General features: G+C 41.4%; 2 protein-coding genes across 2 annotated transcripts in view; one reads left to right on the plus strand and one right to left on the minus strand.

Annotated features, from left to right (window-relative positions):
* cdca7b (cell division cycle associated 7b) overlaps positions 1 to 5,280 on the plus strand; it is a 6,114-nt gene extending 834 nt beyond the window's left edge. Inside the window, exons 2-10 of the mRNA XM_020587989.1 lie at positions 1,133 to 1,264; positions 1,366 to 1,466; positions 1,859 to 2,102; positions 2,230 to 2,292; positions 2,468 to 2,653; positions 2,795 to 2,944; positions 3,048 to 3,197; positions 4,214 to 4,350; positions 4,841 to 5,280. Of these exons, the coding sequence (XP_020443645.1) occupies positions 1,133 to 1,264; positions 1,366 to 1,466; positions 1,859 to 2,102; positions 2,230 to 2,292; positions 2,468 to 2,653; positions 2,795 to 2,944; positions 3,048 to 3,197; positions 4,214 to 4,350; positions 4,841 to 4,862 (1,185 nt within the window). The 3' untranslated portion in view covers positions 4,863 to 5,280. The remainder of the gene's footprint in view (positions 1 to 1,132; positions 1,265 to 1,365; positions 1,467 to 1,858; positions 2,103 to 2,229; positions 2,293 to 2,467; positions 2,654 to 2,794; positions 2,945 to 3,047; positions 3,198 to 4,213; positions 4,351 to 4,840) is intronic.
* Positions 5,281 to 6,229: 949 nt separating this feature from the next.
* On the minus strand, positions 6,230 to 13,858 carry sp4 (sp4 transcription factor). The gene is made up of 7 exons (XM_020587998.1): positions 13,153 to 13,858; positions 12,825 to 12,895; positions 11,564 to 11,917; positions 10,264 to 11,467; positions 9,749 to 9,947; positions 8,748 to 8,947; positions 6,230 to 8,538 (listed from the first exon to the last, which is right to left on the minus strand). The coding sequence occupies exons 1-7, from the start codon at positions 13,157 to 13,159 to the stop codon at positions 8,276 to 8,278; spliced, it is 2,298 nt and encodes a 765-aa protein (XP_020443654.1). The 5' UTR covers positions 13,160 to 13,858; the 3' UTR covers positions 6,230 to 8,275.
* Between the last annotated feature and the right edge of the window lie 7,005 nt (positions 13,859 to 20,863).

Genomic DNA, 20,863 nt, shown 5'->3' on the forward strand with positions numbered 1-20,863 from the left:
AGGCCTATTCTGTTTTGGTCCTGAAGACCCTAGGCCCTCTTTATTAGCTTAAAATAAGCACACTTAAACATTGGTTTGTTAGCTTGATATATTTTCCCCTAGCTTTTTGATAACTACTGATAATGATTTGAAATGAAGACTTGTTTATAATGTCAGCTACAGAAAAATGTATGAGTTCTTTTTTTGCTGTAAAATCAGTTTAAATACAATGGCTGGTCTGTAATGGTTTGGACACTACTTTTAACCCAGCAAAATCTCACCTCAAATGCAAAATAAATATTTATAATATTGAACTAAGGAAATATAACCTTACTTTGTATAGTAATGTCATTTGATCACCTTCAATAAATATGCCCACCCAAACTGTGCATCTGCCGCTTCAAAACATTAGTACCTAGTGGGCTTTAATTGGGTCAAAGTACAAGAAAATGTGTTATGCATAACAGCACTGGGGTGTGTTGGGTCCCAACCAAAGGAAGTAAAGGTTGTGTTGGTTCCTTAATATGTGAAGGAAAATGTGTTATGCACAACAGCACTGGGGTGTGTTGGTCCCAAACAAAGGAAGTAAAGGTTGTGTTGGTTCCTTTTCCACTTCACTTTGTCATTAGTCTTAAATGGCCCTGTCATGGTGTGGCTGGGAGGTTGCACATGCCTGAGGTGATAAGGAAGTCCTTTGGTTTAGTTTGGTGTTTGCTAATGGAAACTCAGGAAAACATGTTTACTTCATTGACAGCCGGGTTCTACTCCTGTGGTGTGGCATGCTACGTAGTGACGCAGCTAAACAGAAGTCATTGTTCACAGTTTTCACTTGGTGTCCAAGAATGCCTGCTGATGGGTTTATGCTTATCTATAGAGTTTGAAAATTGATCATAGAAATGGTTCTGTTGCTTAACTTTTTGTTTTTAGTAGCTCTTGTATGATCTGATCAATGAATGGCCCAGAAAGCTCTCGTGGCTGTAATTTACACAATACAGGAAGTGCATTGTTGTCACAGTCATTAATATTACATAAATCAGCCTTAATCAGTTGAATTCATACTTCTAACTCTGGGTTGTGAAGATAAGGTCTACATATGAAACATGTCATCTATTCTGCCAAGTTTTAATATGATGCATAATATGTCTGCCAACAGGCTCCATGTTTCAAATCCAAGTTTATCACTGCTGAGCTTGCTCATCTATTCAGCCAGTCAGACAGTGAGGAGGAGTTTGAAGGATTCAGTGAGGATGAGGAAGGATGTTTTAAAAAAGGGTTGAAGACCAAGGTATGAAACATCTGTTGTTGGCTATATTATTTGATCGCATTGTGTGTGATATTGCAGGCAAAGCAGCAGCCTGCAAGCTTTGTCTCTCTGGTTTTCTCCAGGTGGTGGACTCGGAGAAGGACAGTGACGTAGACACAGGCCTCTGCTCTGATGCTGAGGAGGTCTCCCCACCAAAAAGGAGGAGTCTTTTAGTGGCCCTGAGGTGTGTGCGTGTGTGTGTGTGTGTGTGTAACTCAGTAAATAAGCAAAGGAAGAGCTGCTTTTTTTTTTCTTTTGGAAAACTGATCCTATTTGATCAGCTGTACCAGAAACACCCGGATTCATAGGTTGTTGCAGCACAAATGCATTTTACCCTTGTACCATATTTGAATGGCACCCATCATTTATTTTCCTTTAGTGCCACAAACATGAAGAATCTGATGTATTTGCATGGTTGGGGGTGAGGAGGGCAGCATTTATGATTTGGACATAGATTTAGTTTTACTCTTCCAGTGTATCTGCCTTCTTGCCCACATGATTATTTAAAGACATTTGTCTTCATTCAACCATCCTCCAGTGGTTGAAAAATAATTATGCTTTAATCTTGTTCCTCAGGTTTCCCATGAAAGGTCTAACTACTCCCAAAAAATGGTCTCATCCACAAGGGAAAAATGTCACCAAGCCGGTGAAAGAAACTCATCCTCCACGGGGAGTCAGAGGACGGACGAAGACAAAGCAGCAGCAGAAGCAGCAGGAGGAGGATGAGGAAGAGGAGGAGACAGAGGGAGAAGACAAAGACGAGGTCCTGTCTCCGAGTCTAAGGAGACGAGACAAGAACATCCAGGAAAACAAGGCCATGGTAACAAACCCTTGCAACCCTTTGTGTTTTCTCCATATTCTTGCAAACTGTGTGACCTGTGTAATAAAATGATACCAGTCTCTTTGTTGTCACATGTCACTCGACACTTGTCCTTTCTGTTGCCTAGCTGGCTAAGCTGTTTGCTGATCTGAGCACCATGGCTGACCTGGCTCTGCCCACCACCCCTCAAGTGAGTACATGCACCAGTATCTCACAAGCCTATAACAGGAAAACTAACATGCATTCAGCTGGAGATGAACCATTCATTAAACATTAATAATCATAAAGGTTGCGTTACCTACATTTGTAACAAGTAAGCTTTGTAAAACTAATAGTTTTTTTTAAATGTTTTTGTGTTGCTGTAGAAGAAGAAGAAGCAAACACCAGAGAAAGCAGTGCCATGGAAACGCAAGTTTGAATCACAGACAGGGTCAGAGAGGAGGAACCCGTCCCGTAAAGCTCGTCCTCCTGTGAACTTTGGAGTGGAGGAAAAGAGCGAGCCAATCACACGTAGAAGCCCCAGTACTGTAGACATGAGGAAACTGGTGGAGGTACGACATGCACAAACACTTGACACAGCGTGCTGACGTTTATGTTACACACACGCACGCACATACATTATTGGCTTCATAGCAGTATCCTGTTTGTGTGCTCTCAGTCGTATCTACAGTCTATCAGTTGTCATTGGACAGGTGGCCGAGGACCATGTCAGGGAGAGACAGAGGAAGAAGGGCTACGTTTCCAGAAGGAGACAGTATATAAAGTCAGTCGACGAGATCACCAAGGAAGACCTGGACAACATAGCATACCGCAGCAAAGACAAGATCTGGGACAAAGAGAACGTCAGTCACGTCAGAGAGTTGCCTACTTAGAGTTGCTGCTACCATACCATACCGGCAGGTTTGCTAGGGCTCTTTACTGTGTGTGTGTTTCTTTTTTTTCCAGGGCAGCTCGTGTCACCAGTGCAGACAGAAGACTCTGGACACCAAGACAGTGTGTCGAAGTGGTTTCTGTGTGGGGCACAAAGGTCAGTTCTGTGGGCCTTGCCTGAAGAACCGCTATGGAGAGGATGTACGCACTGTGCTGCTTGACCCGGTCAGTGTTAATACACATGTGGAAAACATTTTCTTTTTCTCTCACGCTGGATTTGATAAAGTTGAGGTGGATGTGGTGTCTTCCAAGATTGAACAGACACCAGTGAAGAAAACCAAAGGTCATCAAACCTGACATACTCGCTAAGTGAAGACAGCACGTTTCTCTCTGGAAATGAGTCACTAGAATCATGCATGTCAATATAGTGATAACTTCCATTTTGTCAAAAAAATACACTTGATATCTTTAAGTCTTCACTAGATATGAGTGACATGCATGTAAACTGCAGCTCGACTGTTTGGAGGTGGCCTGCAACCGCAATCTGGTCATTTGTTTTAAATACAAGCTGAACTAAGTAAAGTGGGAACCAACACGCAGATGAACAGATAAAGCAAAGAGCAACTTACAGCAAACTTAATTACTGGAAAATCCAAGGAAAAAAAAGATGCAGACTGTAAAGTAAAGGCACTTTGTCCAAACCAGAAGTAATAGTAAACATACAGACACAAACAGTTGTTTTACAAAAGGGGATTTTTTTTTAAGCATTATTCACTGCTAATAATAGCATGTTAGCTGGTGTTTGAAAACAACTGACCTTGTTTTGTTCCTAGGAGCTCAGGATAATGTTTGAAAATCTTTTCATCACTTTATTTTGTGCAACGTTCAGTTACCAAGTGAAACTAAGCAGACGGAGCGAGTAGCTGTTGTGCTAACGGAGGTTAACACATTACAAAGCATATTGATTACATTTTTATATCACAGGGAAATGCAATGCCTATCATCATCATAATCATCATCATCAGCAAAGAAGCAGTTTAAAGAAGAATTTGAACATTTGTACAAATTTGAGCTCAACTCTATTTTATATGAACTCAGGGGTTTAAATCCCAGAAACATGAAAGACAAGTGATGTGAAAATTGACTTGAGTGTATAAGGGACATTTCAACTGAACTATTTCCTTATGTCAAGTAAGAACACTGTTGGTCACCCACTTTAAGTTTGGACGTCTTCTTTGCAGGAGTGGTCATGTCCCATCTGCCGGGGGATGTGTAACTGCAGTCTGTGTCGTAAGAAGGAGGGGCGCTGTGCCACTGGCATCCTGGTAACATTAGCCCGCTACAACGGCCACGATAATGTCCACGAGTACTTGGAGAGGTACATTGCCTAATTTTCATGGCACATTTTAATGTTTCAGGCTGGGGTAGAATCACCCTAGTGCTAAAGTCAGAACAATTATTGACAGATCAAGAACAACAATGTTCATTAGTAGGGATGGCACAATATATTGACATTCAGTATATCGTGATTAAAAATTGTCACAATATGTATCGTTTAGTCTAGGGATATATATCGTGCGGTCAAGTAAGTCAATATATCTGGTTCTTTACGTAATCAAACCAGTGCTAGAAAAGGGAAAAAAAGAGGAATAAAGTGCAAGTATTCCCCAGCTAGTCATACATTGTTGTCATTGAATGTTGAGTTGTATTGTGCTTAGATTGAATTGTAACCACCATATTGTACATTGAGTCGTATTGAGAAAAAAAAAAAATCATACCGTCCCATCCCTAATCATTAGTGCTAGCCCTACCGAGAGCTATTCTGAAACCAGACAGAGCTCAAGACTTGTTTTGTTTCTCCATTGCAGCCTTCGGAAGGAGCTGCAGTAAAGTCCAGAGTATTGGTCAGAGAGGACAAACTGCTCGTACAGCTCGGGCCTGGAGGACGTTCTAGTGCTGCAGAGTACTGTTTAACTCATTTTAACGCACTTGTTTAGATTTAGGTAGGTATTTTATCTAACTAGAGAAACAAAAGGACCTTGAGACAAGGTACATACACTGTTTTATATGTTTTATATACTGTAACCTGATTTAAGCCTGTATACATACTAGGCTCTTTTTTTATGTTTTTAAGCCAGTACTCAATTTTGAGTTGAATATTTTTACTTTTGATGTTCTGTAGAACAAATGTTACTATTTTCTGTGTTAAAGATGCAAAAGAAGCCTTTTATACCGGCTAGTTGTCTAAAAGTGATAAAGCATTCTTGTCAATTCACTGTAAATGTTAATAAAGAATAGTATTATCTAATGATTTTCCATGTTTCTGTATATAAATATTCCTGCAGGATTTTATTTGTTGAGTGATTGTGTCCGCTGTCACTGATGTCCACAATACACATGTATTTATGGAGGAAAATGAAGTCTAACATTGTACATTTAGTGCAGCTGTGCACACCTTTTATGCTGCATCAGGATAAGACAAATGTGGGTGTAATTGCTGTGTACCTGGTCGCATTTCCCCAAATGAGCAAAATCAAGTCTAGGTCACCTGGAGAGCCAGTCCCCTGTAATGACCAGGTAGTCCAGTGGTCACAGCACAGTCAGGGGTCAGCTTGAGGTCAATGGATTTTCCTTATAGTGTAGTGAGTGTAAAAATAGAAAATTATACTATAATAGCCTGGTGCTGCTTTTATCCCATTAACTATCTTAATTATCTGTTTTAGGGGTATACACTCAAGATTACTTTGTTGATACAAATCAACAGACGGGTGATAAACCTTTATACAGTCCCAGGGATGAACACCTGTATTCAGAGGTCTTATTGATTTATTTTTCCTTATCAAAATCTACTATAATAGAGACAAAACATCAAAAATCTGTCCCTTGAATGTTTTGAGAGTTCACTCTCCTTTTTACTTTGGTGTACATTTACTGTAGGTGATTTTGTAGAGGAGTGACATGTCAAAGGTACAGTATGTGAACAAGTGCTGGTGAACTCTCAGGTCGCACTCAGCTCATTGCTCAGTTTCAGTTGGGCTGTTTTGTTGATCGTGTTTTCTGAAGTAGGTTTTTCATTATCCATTCACATGCATACCTCAGTTTACACACGTGTGTGTGTGTGTGTGTGTGTTAGTAGTGAGTGGTAATAGATCACCGTGGCATCAGTTTGCTTTTGCTTCATTGTTGTGATTTTTTTGTTTTCAATTTTCATCTGATCGATACAAACAAATACCAGAGCATCAGAGAGGACCTTTAAGACGGTTTTAATCACTTTATTGTCAAGTGTTATGCAGGCAAAGCATTTTTTTCCAGCTTGAAGTTTTTTTCTTTTTTTTTTTATTGACATAACACGTTTTTACAAACCAGTTTTAAAAATATCAATTAACTGGAGCCTTTAAGGCTAACCTGGCAAAAACCCATTATCAAATGTCATGGAGGCGAACAAACATCTTTAGAAAAAGATTTACAAATGAGATGTCACTACAAAATATCAAAGAAAAAAAAAGTTGGTTGTCACACAAAACATTACCAAAAACATCTATTTTGTTTGGTATCAACGTTTTCAGCTTTAACAATGTTAACTTTTTTTTTTTAGGTGTCTTCTTTTTTTATTTATTTTTCTCCAAAAACACGTTATGGCGCAAAGGAGAAGAAATTAACAGCCGTAGTCGGAGGTAAAAAAAAAAAAAAAGAACAGAAGCACAAAGAGAGAAGCAGCACTACGGCAAAAAACTGAAACATGCTGTACACAACCTCAGAATGAACGCACACAAATACCAAGTCCAGCAAAAGGCAAACATTACAAATCAAAGATAAATAATAAATTAGCCATACACAGTGGGGTCCTGTGTGTTAACATACTTGAGGGGGGCTTTTTAAAAGAACTGATATATTCAATAATATAAACATATCTTTTAATTTTAAAATAATGTACGCACTGAACTAAGACAGAGCAACACCACCAGAAAACATCTCAAATATCCACATAGCTAAATTGCCCGACCCGTGCCCACCCTCAGCTTGTATCGCCGTCTCCCTTCACCTCCCTGTGCTGTGGTGTGCTCTCCGTGTCACCCCCCAACTCTGAAGTTCCCTCTGTACAACAGCTTGTGTTAAGGCAACTGTGGTACATTGGTCATGTATCAGGTTTAGAGGTGGAGAGGGGTCCTCACCAGCGCAGAGGAAGATGTGAAAAGCGACATCACTAACAGTGCAGCCACGCGATGAAACTGTTGTTCCATCTACCTGCGATGTCCATCTGATGGCGACTGCAGGTTGATGGAACGACGGTTTTGTGATTACCATCTGATGGTAGTCACAGCGGTGATGTTGAAGACAGAGGACAACACTGCTTTCAGATGTTTTCATTAATCTTAGGGCGAACTGGCTTGTTTTATTAACAGAAAACTTCCCCTGACAATGTAAACATGGTTTCACTAGGATTGTCATTATAGTATTGCTTTCACTACACAAAGTTGTAGAAAGCTAGATTGTTTTTTTCTCTATAGAAACCTTTTTTCTAATGGCCACTATGACTCGATAGGAATGCTTTATTTTATAAATCTTTTCATATGTGCTTTTTTTCTACTTTTTTTCTACTTCTCCCTTCTCTTCTTTAATAACAGTTTATCCGTTGACTGGTCTTGGAAGGAATCAGCACCTGAATCTGATCTGAGGACTAAACCTGAACCAAGAATAAAACTCAAATTAGGTAGATCCTCTTCATGACAGCGTGGGAATACAAACGCACACGCATTCATTCAGGCCACATATACTCACACGTGCATACACACCATCCCAAGACTGTCCCTGCTTTGTCACTGCTCTGCAACAATGCTGTACCATGATTAACCTTCAGCACTGTCTGACAGGTATGAAACAGGAACACAACTTTGTGCATAGAATTTGATTCTGTTGTGATTAGGGAAATGTCTCAATGTTGGATGGTTTAGATTCAGCAGATCCCCCTGTCTTGTGCTAATCTAGACACTACTTACATTCCTTTCCCCATTGTGCATGGAATTATTATAGATTGATTTATAAAAGCCAAACTAATCTTTTGTAGGTTTAGGCTAAATTTTTGTTATGTGTTAGTTTATTTGTTTTAGATTGTGATGTTTATATTTTTCTGTTCATCACATGATCCTGTCTCTTTTGAGTCCCTTTTCATGAGAGAACATGTTTTAAATGATCTAAACTTAAATATAAAAACAGAAAAGAAATATTATCCACCCTAAAAGTCCCTGCAAGAACTCCCAAAAAACAGGAAGTCAGCCTTCTGTGAAGAAAGAGGTGTTAGTCACCTATTCAAACTCCTCCTCTTCTTCCTCCTCTTCCTCCAAGTGGTTAGAGGTGGTGGGGTCAGAGTCACGTGTGAGGGTCGCCACAGCGACAATCTGAGGGGCGGTGCCCAGGCTCTCGGGCGCATCTTCCTCCATGTCATCAGTGGTGATGATTGCCACTGCAGCGCTGCCCTTCTTGTTCTGGTGGGTCTTGATGTGCTTGGACAGGTGGTCGCTGCGCATGAAGCGCTTAGAGCATTCAGGGCACTCAAAGCGCTTCTCTCCTAGAGGAGAAAAGACAAATAAGTGAGGTAAGAGGCTGAGAGAAGTAGTCGGAATGTGAGGAACTCAGACCACCTGAATCATTTTAATAAGGGATTTGAAAGGAGGATGGATTCAGTACTGATTTAACTTCAGTAAAATGCCCAACATTGTCCATGTGACTAACGTGAGCCACAGCACCAGTCTACACCCCTGCATACGTTTTTCCTACCTGTGTGTGTTCTCCGGTGTCTCTGCAGCTCATCACTCCTAGTGAACCTCTTGCCACAGAAGATCCAGTTACAGACAAACGGCCTCTCACCGGTGTGCCAGCGCAGGTGGGCCCTCAGGTGGGACGTCTTGCCATAGACCTTCCCACAGCCCTCCATGTGACAGATGTGCTGTTTCTTCTTTGTGGGGTCCCCGCTGTTCCTACAATACACACTCAGGTTAGAAGTAAGCTGGAGGGGTATGCCTGTGTTTTGTAAAAGCCTTCAGGATTTAAAGCAACCTTTTTTTCACTAAAGCACCTTAAGTTTAGTTATAATTTTCAGTTAAATCATAAAAAAGCACTACTTGAATCACTTGTTTTTGTAACACAGAAGCAATATCCAAAACAGATACTATAATGAATGCACTTTAAACAATCCCTGTTTTATAATTATCTTTTTATGAGCCACACTTAGCAGAAAATGGAATACGTTTCCCTGGTCTCTGAATAGTCTATGTTTTGGGTGCCAGATTGTCATTGCAATGTGAAGTGCTGAGTGGTGAGAGGTTGGATCTATTACTTTAGGATCCAAGCTGCACTGTGTTCTGTCCATCTGTCAAAGCAGTCGTCCGACAGTGACATGACAGTCACCAGTCATTTAGGGATAATCATAAAAATGTACACATGGGTTTATGAGCACAAGTAGTCTTAAATTTAAGGAGAACCAAAATCAAATTGACTTCCCCTGATTTTGTTTTTACAGTGAGACCTGCAGGTATTGTGAAAAAGTGAAGACTCCACTAAGGAAGTCCAGAAAGAGTTTGATGCCCAAAAATCTATTTCATTGTGAGTTTTTGCATGAAACTTGTTTTTTAGTACAGCTTTTTAAATTGTAGTTTAATTTGATTTCCCTATATATGTCCCTTCAAAATGAGACAGACCGGTTGCTTCCTCAATAACTGTATTTTTAACCTTAGTTTTTGCTGTTACCTATGCGTTACGTGTTTCTAATACATATGTACCTTCCCTCTCCGTCCCTGCAGTTTGGACAAGAGCAGGCAACCCGACGGAGCCTCTTACTGGGCGGCCCCTCCTGATCTGAAGAACTTTGTACGGAGCCCAACTGGTCCGGACTCATTGATGAGCCTGATGCCACATTGCCAACAGTGACTGTCACTGGAGATGACTGAACTTTGACCCCATCCTGACCCTGTGGTTGACCTGAAAGGTGAATAAATATGACAAACTGTGTAAATGTACTAATCAAAATAAGTGTTGCACTTTCTGTGTGGTAGCCTGAAGAAAATACTGTAGAGAACGCTAAAAGGACAAGATCTGCAAATAAATCACACAAGTAGTGACTGGAAGACTGAAACAAGAAAATCATTAGTGCTTCATATTTTCTCAAAAGTTCATAACTCAACAATTAATATTGCTCCCTCTATCCAACAACATTCTTTTATTTATGGTAATGAATGGATCAGTAATTAGTCACAATATATTTATATCCACACAGTTGGTCTTAGTGTGTCCTTACCCTGTAGACCAGTAATGGTGAGGGGTACGCCCTGCACCTGAACCCCAGCAGTGCCCAGTCCTGCAATGCTGACTGTCTGTACCCCTGACCCTGGGTTGATCTGGGCTGCACTTAGAGTCAGGGGAGCTCCACTCAGGGAGACCAGCCCTCCACTCCCCACTGTCGTCCCACCAGCAACCGGGGCCAGCGTCAGCTGCTGTGGAACAGATGTCCCAAGGCCCCCCTGCAGGGAGACTCCACCAGGCAGCTGCAGGGTCTGCCAGGTGATTTGCCCAGACGGTGATAGGGTCGGGGTGCGAATAAGGACCTGGGCGGGATTCTGGAAGGCCTGGATAGGCTGCAGGGTTTGTCCTGGGGCCAGCTGGAGGGTTTGAATGTGCTGAGGTTGCTGATGGCCTGGAGCCTGACCCTGACTTTGGGTTTGGGGCTGCAGCTGAATCTGCTGCACCAACTGGTGCCCCACCTGGCCAACAATCACGTGTTGGATGGTTCCTGTTGTATCTGTCTGGTTCTGCAGCCCATTGGCCTGATTCTGGCTTTGAGAGTCCGCCTCACTGCTCTGCACTTGGGTGTCAGCTGGTCCGCTCTCTGATCCAGCAGAAACCACTTGTGCCCCTTCAGAGATGCTATCACCTTCAGCTACTGTCGTTACTGACCCAGTTGATGCTGTAGCAGGAGCCGGCCCAGACACTGTTGTTGTCACCAGCTGGTTGCCATTGGCAACAGAGAATGTGCCATCTGCTGATTGGATAAGCTGTACAGCCCCACCTCCTCCAACGCTATTGATCACAGGTAGAGCCAGGGTCATGCCACCGAGGTTTATGGGTACTGTGGTCATAACAGGAGCCTGGGTGCCTTGCAGAGTCTGCAGCTGCAGTGGGAAAGACTGCGCAGGACGGATCTGCAGTGGGACTGTTTGATTGGCTGTACTTGTTAGAATGGCCTGCTGGCCAGCTGGCTGTAGAATGGCCTGCGTCTGGCCTGAACTCGGGTTCTGGATGAGCTGAACCTGCTCTGGTAGAGCCCCAATGGGGGCTGTCTGAGCTGGGCTGATATGGATCTGCTGTCCATCTGCAGTCTGTAGATGAGGGATGACTTGATACTGGACCCCACCCCCAGTACTGGGCAAGTTCTGAACCTGGATGATCTGGAACTGCTGCTGCTGATTGGCTACAACACTGCTGGTCCCACCTACTGCCTTCACCTGTGCAACAGGAAAGTAGCAGCAATCCAGTTGAGAGGACATACACTGACAAACAATTTAAAAAATTATTTGCTCCAGCCTACTATGTCCCCCTACCTCCTTCACCTTTCGTCCACCAGGTGAGCTGTCATTTGCCGAGGTGGTTGCCACCGTCACAGCAACAGGCTGATTGGTGTTCTCCTTGGCCATTGTAGGTGCAGCTGTAATGATCTGCCAACCGTTCCCCGTGAACTGAGCTGGGACCAGTTCCAGCTGCTGGGGCACCAGGGCCTGGCCCCCGGCTGTGTCCACCACTATCTGACCGTGGATCTGACCTGGCTGGAGCTGGATCTGACCAGCCTGGAGCTGGATCTGCTGGGCCCCCGCCTGGGCTCCCTCCACTATCCCCTGCCCGCCGATCTTACTGCAGGTGGCCGCTAGCAGAGCCAGCGGAGAGGGCTGAGATGAATCCTGGAGGAGGCGGTGGGAGAGAGGATGTCAGAGGGACAGAGGGGTGGATCAGAGAGAGAAATGGTTAAACAGGAGTGACAGGGAAGGAGAAGAGGTGAGTCAAGGTTAGAGACTCAACTCATATACATACACAAACAAAAGCCAAAGGGAAGGGATGGGCAGATGTCATTATGCACACTCATACAATGAACAATTTGAAATGATGAAGAGAAAGAGTAAAAGAGCAAGGGGTGGGGAAACACATGGTGCAGAAAAAAGAAACAAAAAAACAGAGAGAGAGAGAGCTGTCAGTGGAAGTGGGCGGTATTACAGGAAGTGAGTGGGTGGGCGTGTGAGAACCACATTTCTTTTTTCTCAGAACACTAGAAGAAATGCCGCCTTCTCTCTCTCCTCCCTTTTGAAGGAACTAGGTCGCAAGCAAATTTTTGAAAGCTATACACCTCTCAATACTGCACGGAAACAGCCTAGGTTCTGTATGAACTACAGAAGTGTGGAAAATGCCACAGCAGCAATGATTGTCATACATATTTAACAACAAAAGATCCAATTAAGCATAACTGCCTGACTGAAAATTATCTCTAACCTGTAAAAAGCAGCCAAAAACAAGCATTTCGTAGTTGTAGATCCACATACCAATGCTGCAAGTCTTTAAAATAGATCCATATGCAGAATTTAATAATTTTGATCTTAATTCAGACAGACAATTCAAAAGTACAGTGGTTAAAGTGTGACAGCCATATAAGCCTATTCATGAGGCTCAGGGTTTGCTCTCAACAGGGCTGCACAGAAACAGGAAGTGGAATTCACCAGAGAAACGCCCCCAGAGGTGTCTGGCCAGGGAGTACATTTTTTGGCCTACAGGCAAAGCAAAAGAGATGAACTATTACAAACTATTTCTTTTTTGTACCTGTGAGCCTGAACTTTTCCCCTTTTTAGATGCTTTCCCTCCTTCAGTTCCAGATGATTCCTTCTTCGAGTCTATGAAAATAGAGTAAGATGTCAGATTATTTCCAGTTGTAATACCATCACATGAGTATTTGTGAATAGTACAAAGTTCCAAGGTAAGCAGACACTATGTAGGCACTATAGAGAGAAAGTGAAATCTGATTATAATGCAGGTATATCATAACAAAGATTATCAATAAAAGCAGAGGAGAAACCAGTAACCTCATCATCAATAGACTATCAAAGGGGCTTGGATCCTCATATCTGTCAGAGTGGGGGAGGGTACCTACCACTCATAACGCATTAATATACCGAGAGGGAGAGGGTGTAGTTCACGGTAGAAGGCCGGCCGGGTACAGACGCGGAGGACGGCCTATATGTTCGGCGCTGGGCCGTGGCGGATCTGCCCGCTTGACGAAACCACCCACCGGCCAGGAAGGGCGGTGCCAATCGCAGGCACAATCAAGCAGCCCAAAATAACGGAAATAACGGAGGACACAATAACCGTCCACGGCCCCTCGGCCCTTTCACAGCCCCGTCGTATGCCTCTCTCAGTGGAAAGACAGTCCATAAACGACCAAATTAGCTTGTGTCAAAATGATATCCAGAGAGAAGTTGGCAATGTGTGACCGTAGAGGCCCACCCACTTCCATTTAGGCACCAGGACAACACCCTCTTCGCTGCTCCTGCCTATCACCGCCGTTCCTATCGCTACACGGGGGCTCCTCGTTGCCGTCCGTCGTGCACAGAAAACAAACCGTCACCAGTGTTTGTGTTTTACGCGTATTCCCTTTTTTCGTGCACAATTGATATTTTTAGGGGGAGATACGGGGAGATAGCTGTGCCTTTTGTGGGCGGACGCGCTCCTCCCACATATTCAGATTGGACGACGGGGCTCGGCGTGCGAGGGTCGAGATGGGAGTTGTATTTTGGTGAGGCCTCGCCTTCTCGAACTGGAATTGGCTGTCGGGACTACAACTCCCATGATGCTCCGAGGTTCCTCTCGGTTGAAGCGGCGGTGTTGTTAGTCATGTTGGTGTGAGAGCGATAGGATAGGGCGGTTACTTCTGTGCTGTGGGGGGTTGGGCGAACGGGAAAGAGAGGCGCGTGCGTGTATTTCCACTTTGGTGTCATAATATGACAGCCATGGTTAAACTACAAAAGGAAAAAAAGGGCATTTGTAACTAGTAAAAATATCACAGTGTTGCCTCTGCTGAAATGCTTTTATTTTGTTAATGTCCGTTCTGTCACAAGTCCTTGTTCCACTTATTTCCCTGTCTGTATAGACAACTTTGGAGCTTTTATGGCAGTATCAGAGTAATTCATTACAAGGCTGAAACAATTAGTCAATTAATCATTTAGTCGGTCAATAAAATCAATACTCAATAAATTCAGTAATTAATATTTTAAGTTTTTATTTTCCAAATGTCAATCATTTGTTAGTGTGAGCCTCTTGGGATGATTTTATGACTTTTATCAGTTTACTAGAATTGTAATATAACTATTAGATAACAGTCAACAGAAAATTTATCAACAGCAATTTTGATGATACATCAAAGTCATTTTAAGCAAAGGTGCCAAATTAACTTTTTGGTTGTTCATAATTCTCAAATGTGAATATTTACCATTTCTTATAGTAAACTGAGTATATCTGGGTTTTGTAAAAATAAATATACAATGCAATTGTTATGTTTAAAGTAAACAAAGTAGCCATACCATAATAATATTTGGCTATAAAAATTACATTGCTGCTAGTGTCTAAAAAATGCTTTTGGACAGGACTCGGACTAAAAATTGAATCATGCATATTTGGCTAGAGAGGAGCAAATAGAGAACATAGGTGAAAAAGTTATTTGTTGCAGCAGCACGGAAGTTTCTTGCTTGTGTAACAGTCTGGAACAGAAGTCATGTCTTTCACCCACATGCCAAAACCCCTTTCAGAATCTTAAAAATAAATCTGTATGTTAAATAAATTCATCCTGGCAAACAGAGCCACATGTTGATGTACTATCATCCTGGGGCAAGGGGCTCTCCTTTGCCGGTTGTCTTTTTCATAAAAACTTACCCCTGAGTCATGAGGGACTTTAGTCCAGTAGAGTCATAGCTGTGGTTCACTGAACAAAAAATATCATTAGTAGAAAGTCTGGCGAGGTTTTGTTCCTGGCACATAAGGGAAATATTTAAGATTATAGGCTCTCATCCAGTACAGGTCTCACTAAAATGCACCTGTCACATTTGCACAAAGTCAGGATGGTGTTTAAAGGTGTTCAGTACTGATGAAGAGTTCATGCGTTCTTTGTGTTACATCAAAATATGCAAAAATTAGTAACTTTAGCTTTCAACATTTTGCGGCTTTTTAACAACACTGACTTAGAAACAATTATAACATATCAACAAATATGTTTTTTATGTAGTCTTATTGATGAGTGTTAGGCATATACTAACACATTTCTTACCAGGACTTGGTGATTTTGGCCCAAAGACAAATAACTGTACTGAACATGGCTGCTATGACAGGCCTGATATACACTCTGCTCGTGTGGTTTTCTGTTTCTTTTTGTTTGTAGCCTAAGCATGTTTTCATAGCCGCACTACAGACACACACAGACACACCTGCGGTGGCCCAGAAACACAGCCTACATATACACACACATGCACTATAATTACTGAGGAAGCCAAGTGCCTTGTTCCCGCCCCCTGGGCTACTGGCAGGATGTTGCTAGGCAACGAGGTCTGGTCTAAAGAAGGGGTGTTGTCTGAGTGCAGAGTGTGTGGTGGTGGTGATGGACGGGGGTGTGGTAGAGAGAAGGCCATGGTATGTTATAGATAATTGTACCATGCATAAGAAAACATCCAACATTAAGTGTTATAATAACGCATGGTGTAGTGAGGAATTTATTCACAATAGCATTAAACCTCACTAAAGTTGTCTTTGGTGATAAAACTGGTAAGAAAAATCCTTCAGGGGCCCTACAAATTTAACATAAATTTAACATAAATTTTGGATCGGCAAAAGCAGAAATATCATAAATGGGAATAAAATTTATATTCTGTGAGTGAGGTACTGAAATCAAGATATGTGTGTGGTGTTTGTTTCTCATGGTGTTATGTTGTTTGTTCTCCATTGATGCTGAAACACTGAGACTTCCCCAATGAGGGATCAATAAAGTACCTACTGTACCTACCTACCGACTTACCTAGTGTGTGTGAAAAGTGAACATATTGGCCTACTTGTTTTCAGATGCTACCACTAGATGGCGCCATACACCAGATAGGGCTTCATAAGATACCATAGACTGTATACTTAATCTGCACCTTTCTTAGTTATAGAAGTATTTACATCTTACTTTAAGTAAAAGTTCAGCATTACAATTTTGAGCAAAACAATTCTTTCAAAGTAAAAGTACTTTTTATGCAGTAGGTGGGTTTCATTATATATTTTACATCATGAGTTTATTATTACTAATGCATTAACATGTAAGCTAATTTTTAATATATTTGTCATTTTAACTAGTTAAATTAATATCAATGCATCATATTTTATGAAGTGATCTGGTGTGAAGTTGTATTCTGCAAATTAGCAACTATTGCATCACATTTGAAACATAGTTAAGTATAAAGTAGGTCAAAATTGAGTACCTAAAAATTGTACAGTACAAAACTTGTGCTATTGTACTTGAAATGCACATGCAATGTTTACAAACTGTTTCTTTAATGATAAACCAAATTTACTACCTTTCATTTAAAGTCATGCTTCTGTTGAATACGTAATTCTGATCAGCCTAACACTGCAGTTGCCTTAGAATAAAAGGCTAAAAGTTCATATCTTCTTAATGTTTATAAGAGCAAAAACACATGTATAATATATTGTTACTTTGAATTCAGTGTCACTGATTGGGTTTGGAAGTACACTAATGACAAAACAAGCAGAAAACAGCAGCTACAACTTAATGTGAAAATAAATTTGTATCTATAAGTCAAGATTTAAGGATGTGCAAGTATAAATAAGTGCCGAGGACATAAAGCCAGAACTGTGAGTGTTCTAGACATTCTGGACTCACAAGTGGAAGTGTGTCACTAAATTTTAGCAAACACTAGGGTTTACTTGATATCTTTAAAGCTGTGCACTTTTGGTTTGGCAGTTTGTGTTTCTTTTGTGAACTCCCACTGAGAGCAAAGGAAACTGCCTTGGATTTGATGGTTAAAGTTAATTGTCTTCCTGATAAACATTGTGTGCCTAAAGAAAAATATGAGCTCAGATTTCAAAGTGAGCATGCCAGTGAGCTAATGAAGTTGTTTCTGTGTGTTCTACACTTTTGACATGAGGATGGATCACAACTGAAAACAGTGTCTGGACATTGGTGTTGGACATGACGCTGCCCCTCTAAATGACAGTGCATCCATCAGACAGCTCTGAGGGCTTTGCTCCCTAGCTCGCAGATGATGGCATCGTCCAGATATCTTATGAGTACAAAACTCAAGGTGTGTGTGTGCAGGAATCTAAGAATTATATGGTGCAAGTGTGTGTCAGTGCATGCAGCTGTGTTTTAATGCGTGACATCTCTGAGCTCTCTGCTCACACGCATGTGCGTAGGTGTGTATTTGTCACGCATGGCCTTGGCGTCAGGATGTCTCTCTTTTCTAAAGGTTAGGTTGTAAAGACAAACAGATTTATGACTTGTACCATGAGTTATTGTTTTTGGCAGATACCTCTGTTGTTCATACCATATGTGTGTGTGTGTGTGTGTGTGTGTGTGTGTGTATGTGTACACAGATCTTGAACACTTGCTGACAATTTAACATTGGCATATTTCACATAACTCTCGTATAACAAAATATGAGCTGTGATGTAAAAAAATGCAGTGGCAAAAACGCATCTAATAATGTATACATTTGTTTTAAAACGTGGTCTTCACCTTTGACCATCTAATTTAGTAGAAACAAACACAAGCTATTTTAACTACTAGTGCATAAACACCAGTGGTGGAAGAAGTTACTCTGATCTTTTACTTAACATTAATGTATATCATATTTTCCAGTATTATAATTACTGATGGATTATTGTGTACATCACATTTAATTTTGCAGTTTGTAAAGGTTAGAGCTTTTTTGACACTATTTTGAGCTTGCTATTTCCTTGAAACATATGCTGATGTGAACTGTGCTCAGAAAGCTTACGATCAAGCTGGAAAGCATTACAAAGTAATATTCAAGTGTTTTATTATTCATCAACCCACATTTAGACTAACTGTCTGTAAACAGAGACGATTTAGTACTGTGGCTACTCTCCTCAGTAGTGGGGCTTCAAAGTCTCGGTGCCTGCAATCCACATGTCAAAGTGTCCTTGGGCAAGACACTGAACGCCCCCAAGTTGCCCGTGATGGTGGTGCGTATGCACACGGCGGCCCAGGGCCTCTGCTCTAAACATAATTTCATTGTGTGTGTCACAATAAATAAAGCTGCTTCTTCTAAAGGCTTAAAGAAATTACTTGATCTCGACACCATGGAGGAAGCATCATGCTTTGCTGCTTCTGGGACTGGACAGTTTGCCATTATCGAAAGGAAAAATTAATTCCAAGTTTATTAACAGCGTAATGTCGTAATGTCAGGGTGGCTGTTCACCAGCTGAAGTTCAGTAGTAGTTTGGTGATGTAGCAGAACATTACAGAGTGACTTCAAACAAGGAAAATCCACTTTTTGGAGCGATCAAGTTGAAGCACAGATTCTAACTCAATAGAGACACTCAAGAAAGCCGCTCACACCAGAAATCCTAGGAATGTCTGCGCTGAAGCAGTTCTACAATGAAGAATGGTTCAGTATTCCTTCTGAGTGTTGAGTAGGTCTGATCCACAGTTACTAGAAGTGCTTGTTTGAGGTTATTGCTGCCAAAGGAGGTTCGATCAGTTATTAAATACTTAATTTTGTTTACTTTTTCACCCTCACTTTGAATGATTAGTGGGTGTGTCCAAAAGAAGTACAACATGAATGAGAACAGGTGATGTCACTTCTCTGCTATGTCTCAGCATAACTTACTGTTATAGCATTGCACTAAAGTTGATTCACATGCACAAGAACGCAAGAACAGACCCACAAAATGTTGAATATAAGAGCCACTGTAGCCGAAGATGCACTACTTTAATAGTTTTTCTACTGTCACATAAATCTAAATGTGTATAAACGTGGTAACCTGAGGAGATATATTTGGCACGACACAGGATCATATTTTCCTATTCCTGGAAACATGACGCATCACATTTGAATGAAGCTGGACTTGAAAGTTTTGTGAAAGTTGGCAACAATACACTTTAATGATAGTTGAATCATATGTTTATTTGTCATATGCACAGTTAGGAAACATGTTTCCCTGTACAAAGAAATTCTTACTTTGCTGTCCACATGAATGCCACATAAAACAAGTGAAATATAAAGTAGATGAGCAATAACTCAAATCTAGTTTTGCATTTCACACTTCTGAGCCCCCGATCGGAGGGCAGGGGTATGAACAGTCCGTGCTGGGGGTGGGTGGCGTACTTGAGGATAGGGGCAGCTTTCCTATGCACCCTGTGGTAGTAAATGCTCTGCAGAGAGGGCAGTGGAGTCCTGGTGATCTTCTCCACAGTCTTTACCACTCTCTGCAGGCGCTTGTGGTCCAATGGACACGCACCTTGTCACTCCATCTCTCCCTCTCTCTCTTTCTGTTATTATTCCTGTCACTTGCTCTGCTCTAAGACTTATATGCATTTTGTTGTATTATGTCCTGATTCAACCAAATCCCACATAATTCTTTATATGATGTTTCAATGTGTTGTCAGTGGGTCTTATTTCATCATGTGTGGACAAACCTTGTACTGCTGTGTTCTGCAAGTCTGACTGACAGCTCAGAGACCATAGCGCCCAGCCAGGTAGCACGAGGGGAGGTGGCAGTAGTGGTTGGAGCTCGCACATCTAAAATTTCTTCAGAAATTTTGAATGCTCTATTTTTTTAATCCTTTATTTACCACACACGTACTGTCTCTTGTTTCTGATTAGATGAGTCAGGTGACAAGTGGTAGTTTGAACACTGTGGTGTCTCTTTTTTTGACTCGTGCCCCTTACAATGGAAGCAATATCTATTTGACTGCACATCATTTTCAGTGTATCTCTTAATAACTTGTGTTGCTCCCACAAACAAAGAGATTTCTATGTCAGTGTAAACCAAAAAAATAGCTTCCTTATTTTATTTAAGGAGGGGAAAATGTTCAGGATTTTACAATAACACAACATTGTAACAAATGTGTAACCAATAAAAATCATCTTGTGCCTCCCTCAGATTTATTTATCCTTGTGGCTCATCTCCAGGTTTGGAGCTATTATTTCATTAAAACAAATGTAAAATAAATAAAAAAAATTGTAGCTTTTCTTATTTTGCTCATATCAATATTTAGCACAATTGAGTGCTATTGGTGGCAGATGTTCATTTAAAGGAAGTATAAAATTGAAAGTTCAGAGACATGTCATTTCAAGTAAAAACAGCATTTATACTATACAGCTATACTCCACCAAGATGTGTTAATATTACTGTACAAGATGTCTTTAATATCAGAGGATACTTTTCAAACTGATTTGAATTACTGCTTGTTGCTGAGATTTGACTGAAAAACACTTTTTTGCAGAGAGTCAGTTGAGAAGCTTGACAAGCTACTGTACATGTAATGTCTTGGAATTACATACTGTAGATTGGTCACTTGCTAATGTTAAACTGCTATGTGCATCTTTGTCTCACTTTTCACCAACACATGTGAAAATGCACAGGACTCCAGTGCAAACACTAATAAACTATTAACTGCTCTGCAGGTGGATCTGGAGAAGGCATTCGACCGTGTCACTCGCAGCGCCCTGTGGGAGGTGCTCCAGGAGTACGGAATCCGGGGCACCTTTGCTAAGGGCCATCCGGTCCCTGTACGACCGGAGCAGGAGCTTGGTTCGCATCACCGGCAGTAAGTCAGACTTGTTTCCAGTGCA

Source organism: Monopterus albus, unplaced genomic scaffold (genome assembly GCF_001952655.1).
Source record: "Monopterus albus unplaced genomic scaffold, M_albus_1.0 scaffold493.1, whole genome shotgun sequence".
NCBI lineage: Eukaryota > Metazoa > Chordata > Actinopteri > Synbranchiformes > Synbranchidae > Monopterus > Monopterus albus.

What these genes read in the sequence shown, in the direction of transcription:
- sp4 (XM_020587998.1), bottom strand. An exon ending in GTGGACGAAAGGTGAAGGAG is followed by an intron (nt 11,468 to 11,563) that starts GTAGGGGGACAT and finishes CCTGTTGCACAG; the next exon opens with GTGAAGGCAGTAGGTGGGAC. An exon ending in ACACCGGAGAACACACACAG is followed by an intron (nt 8,539 to 8,747) that starts GTAGGAAAAACG and finishes TTTCTCCTCTAG; the next exon opens with GAGAGAAGCGCTTTGAGTGC.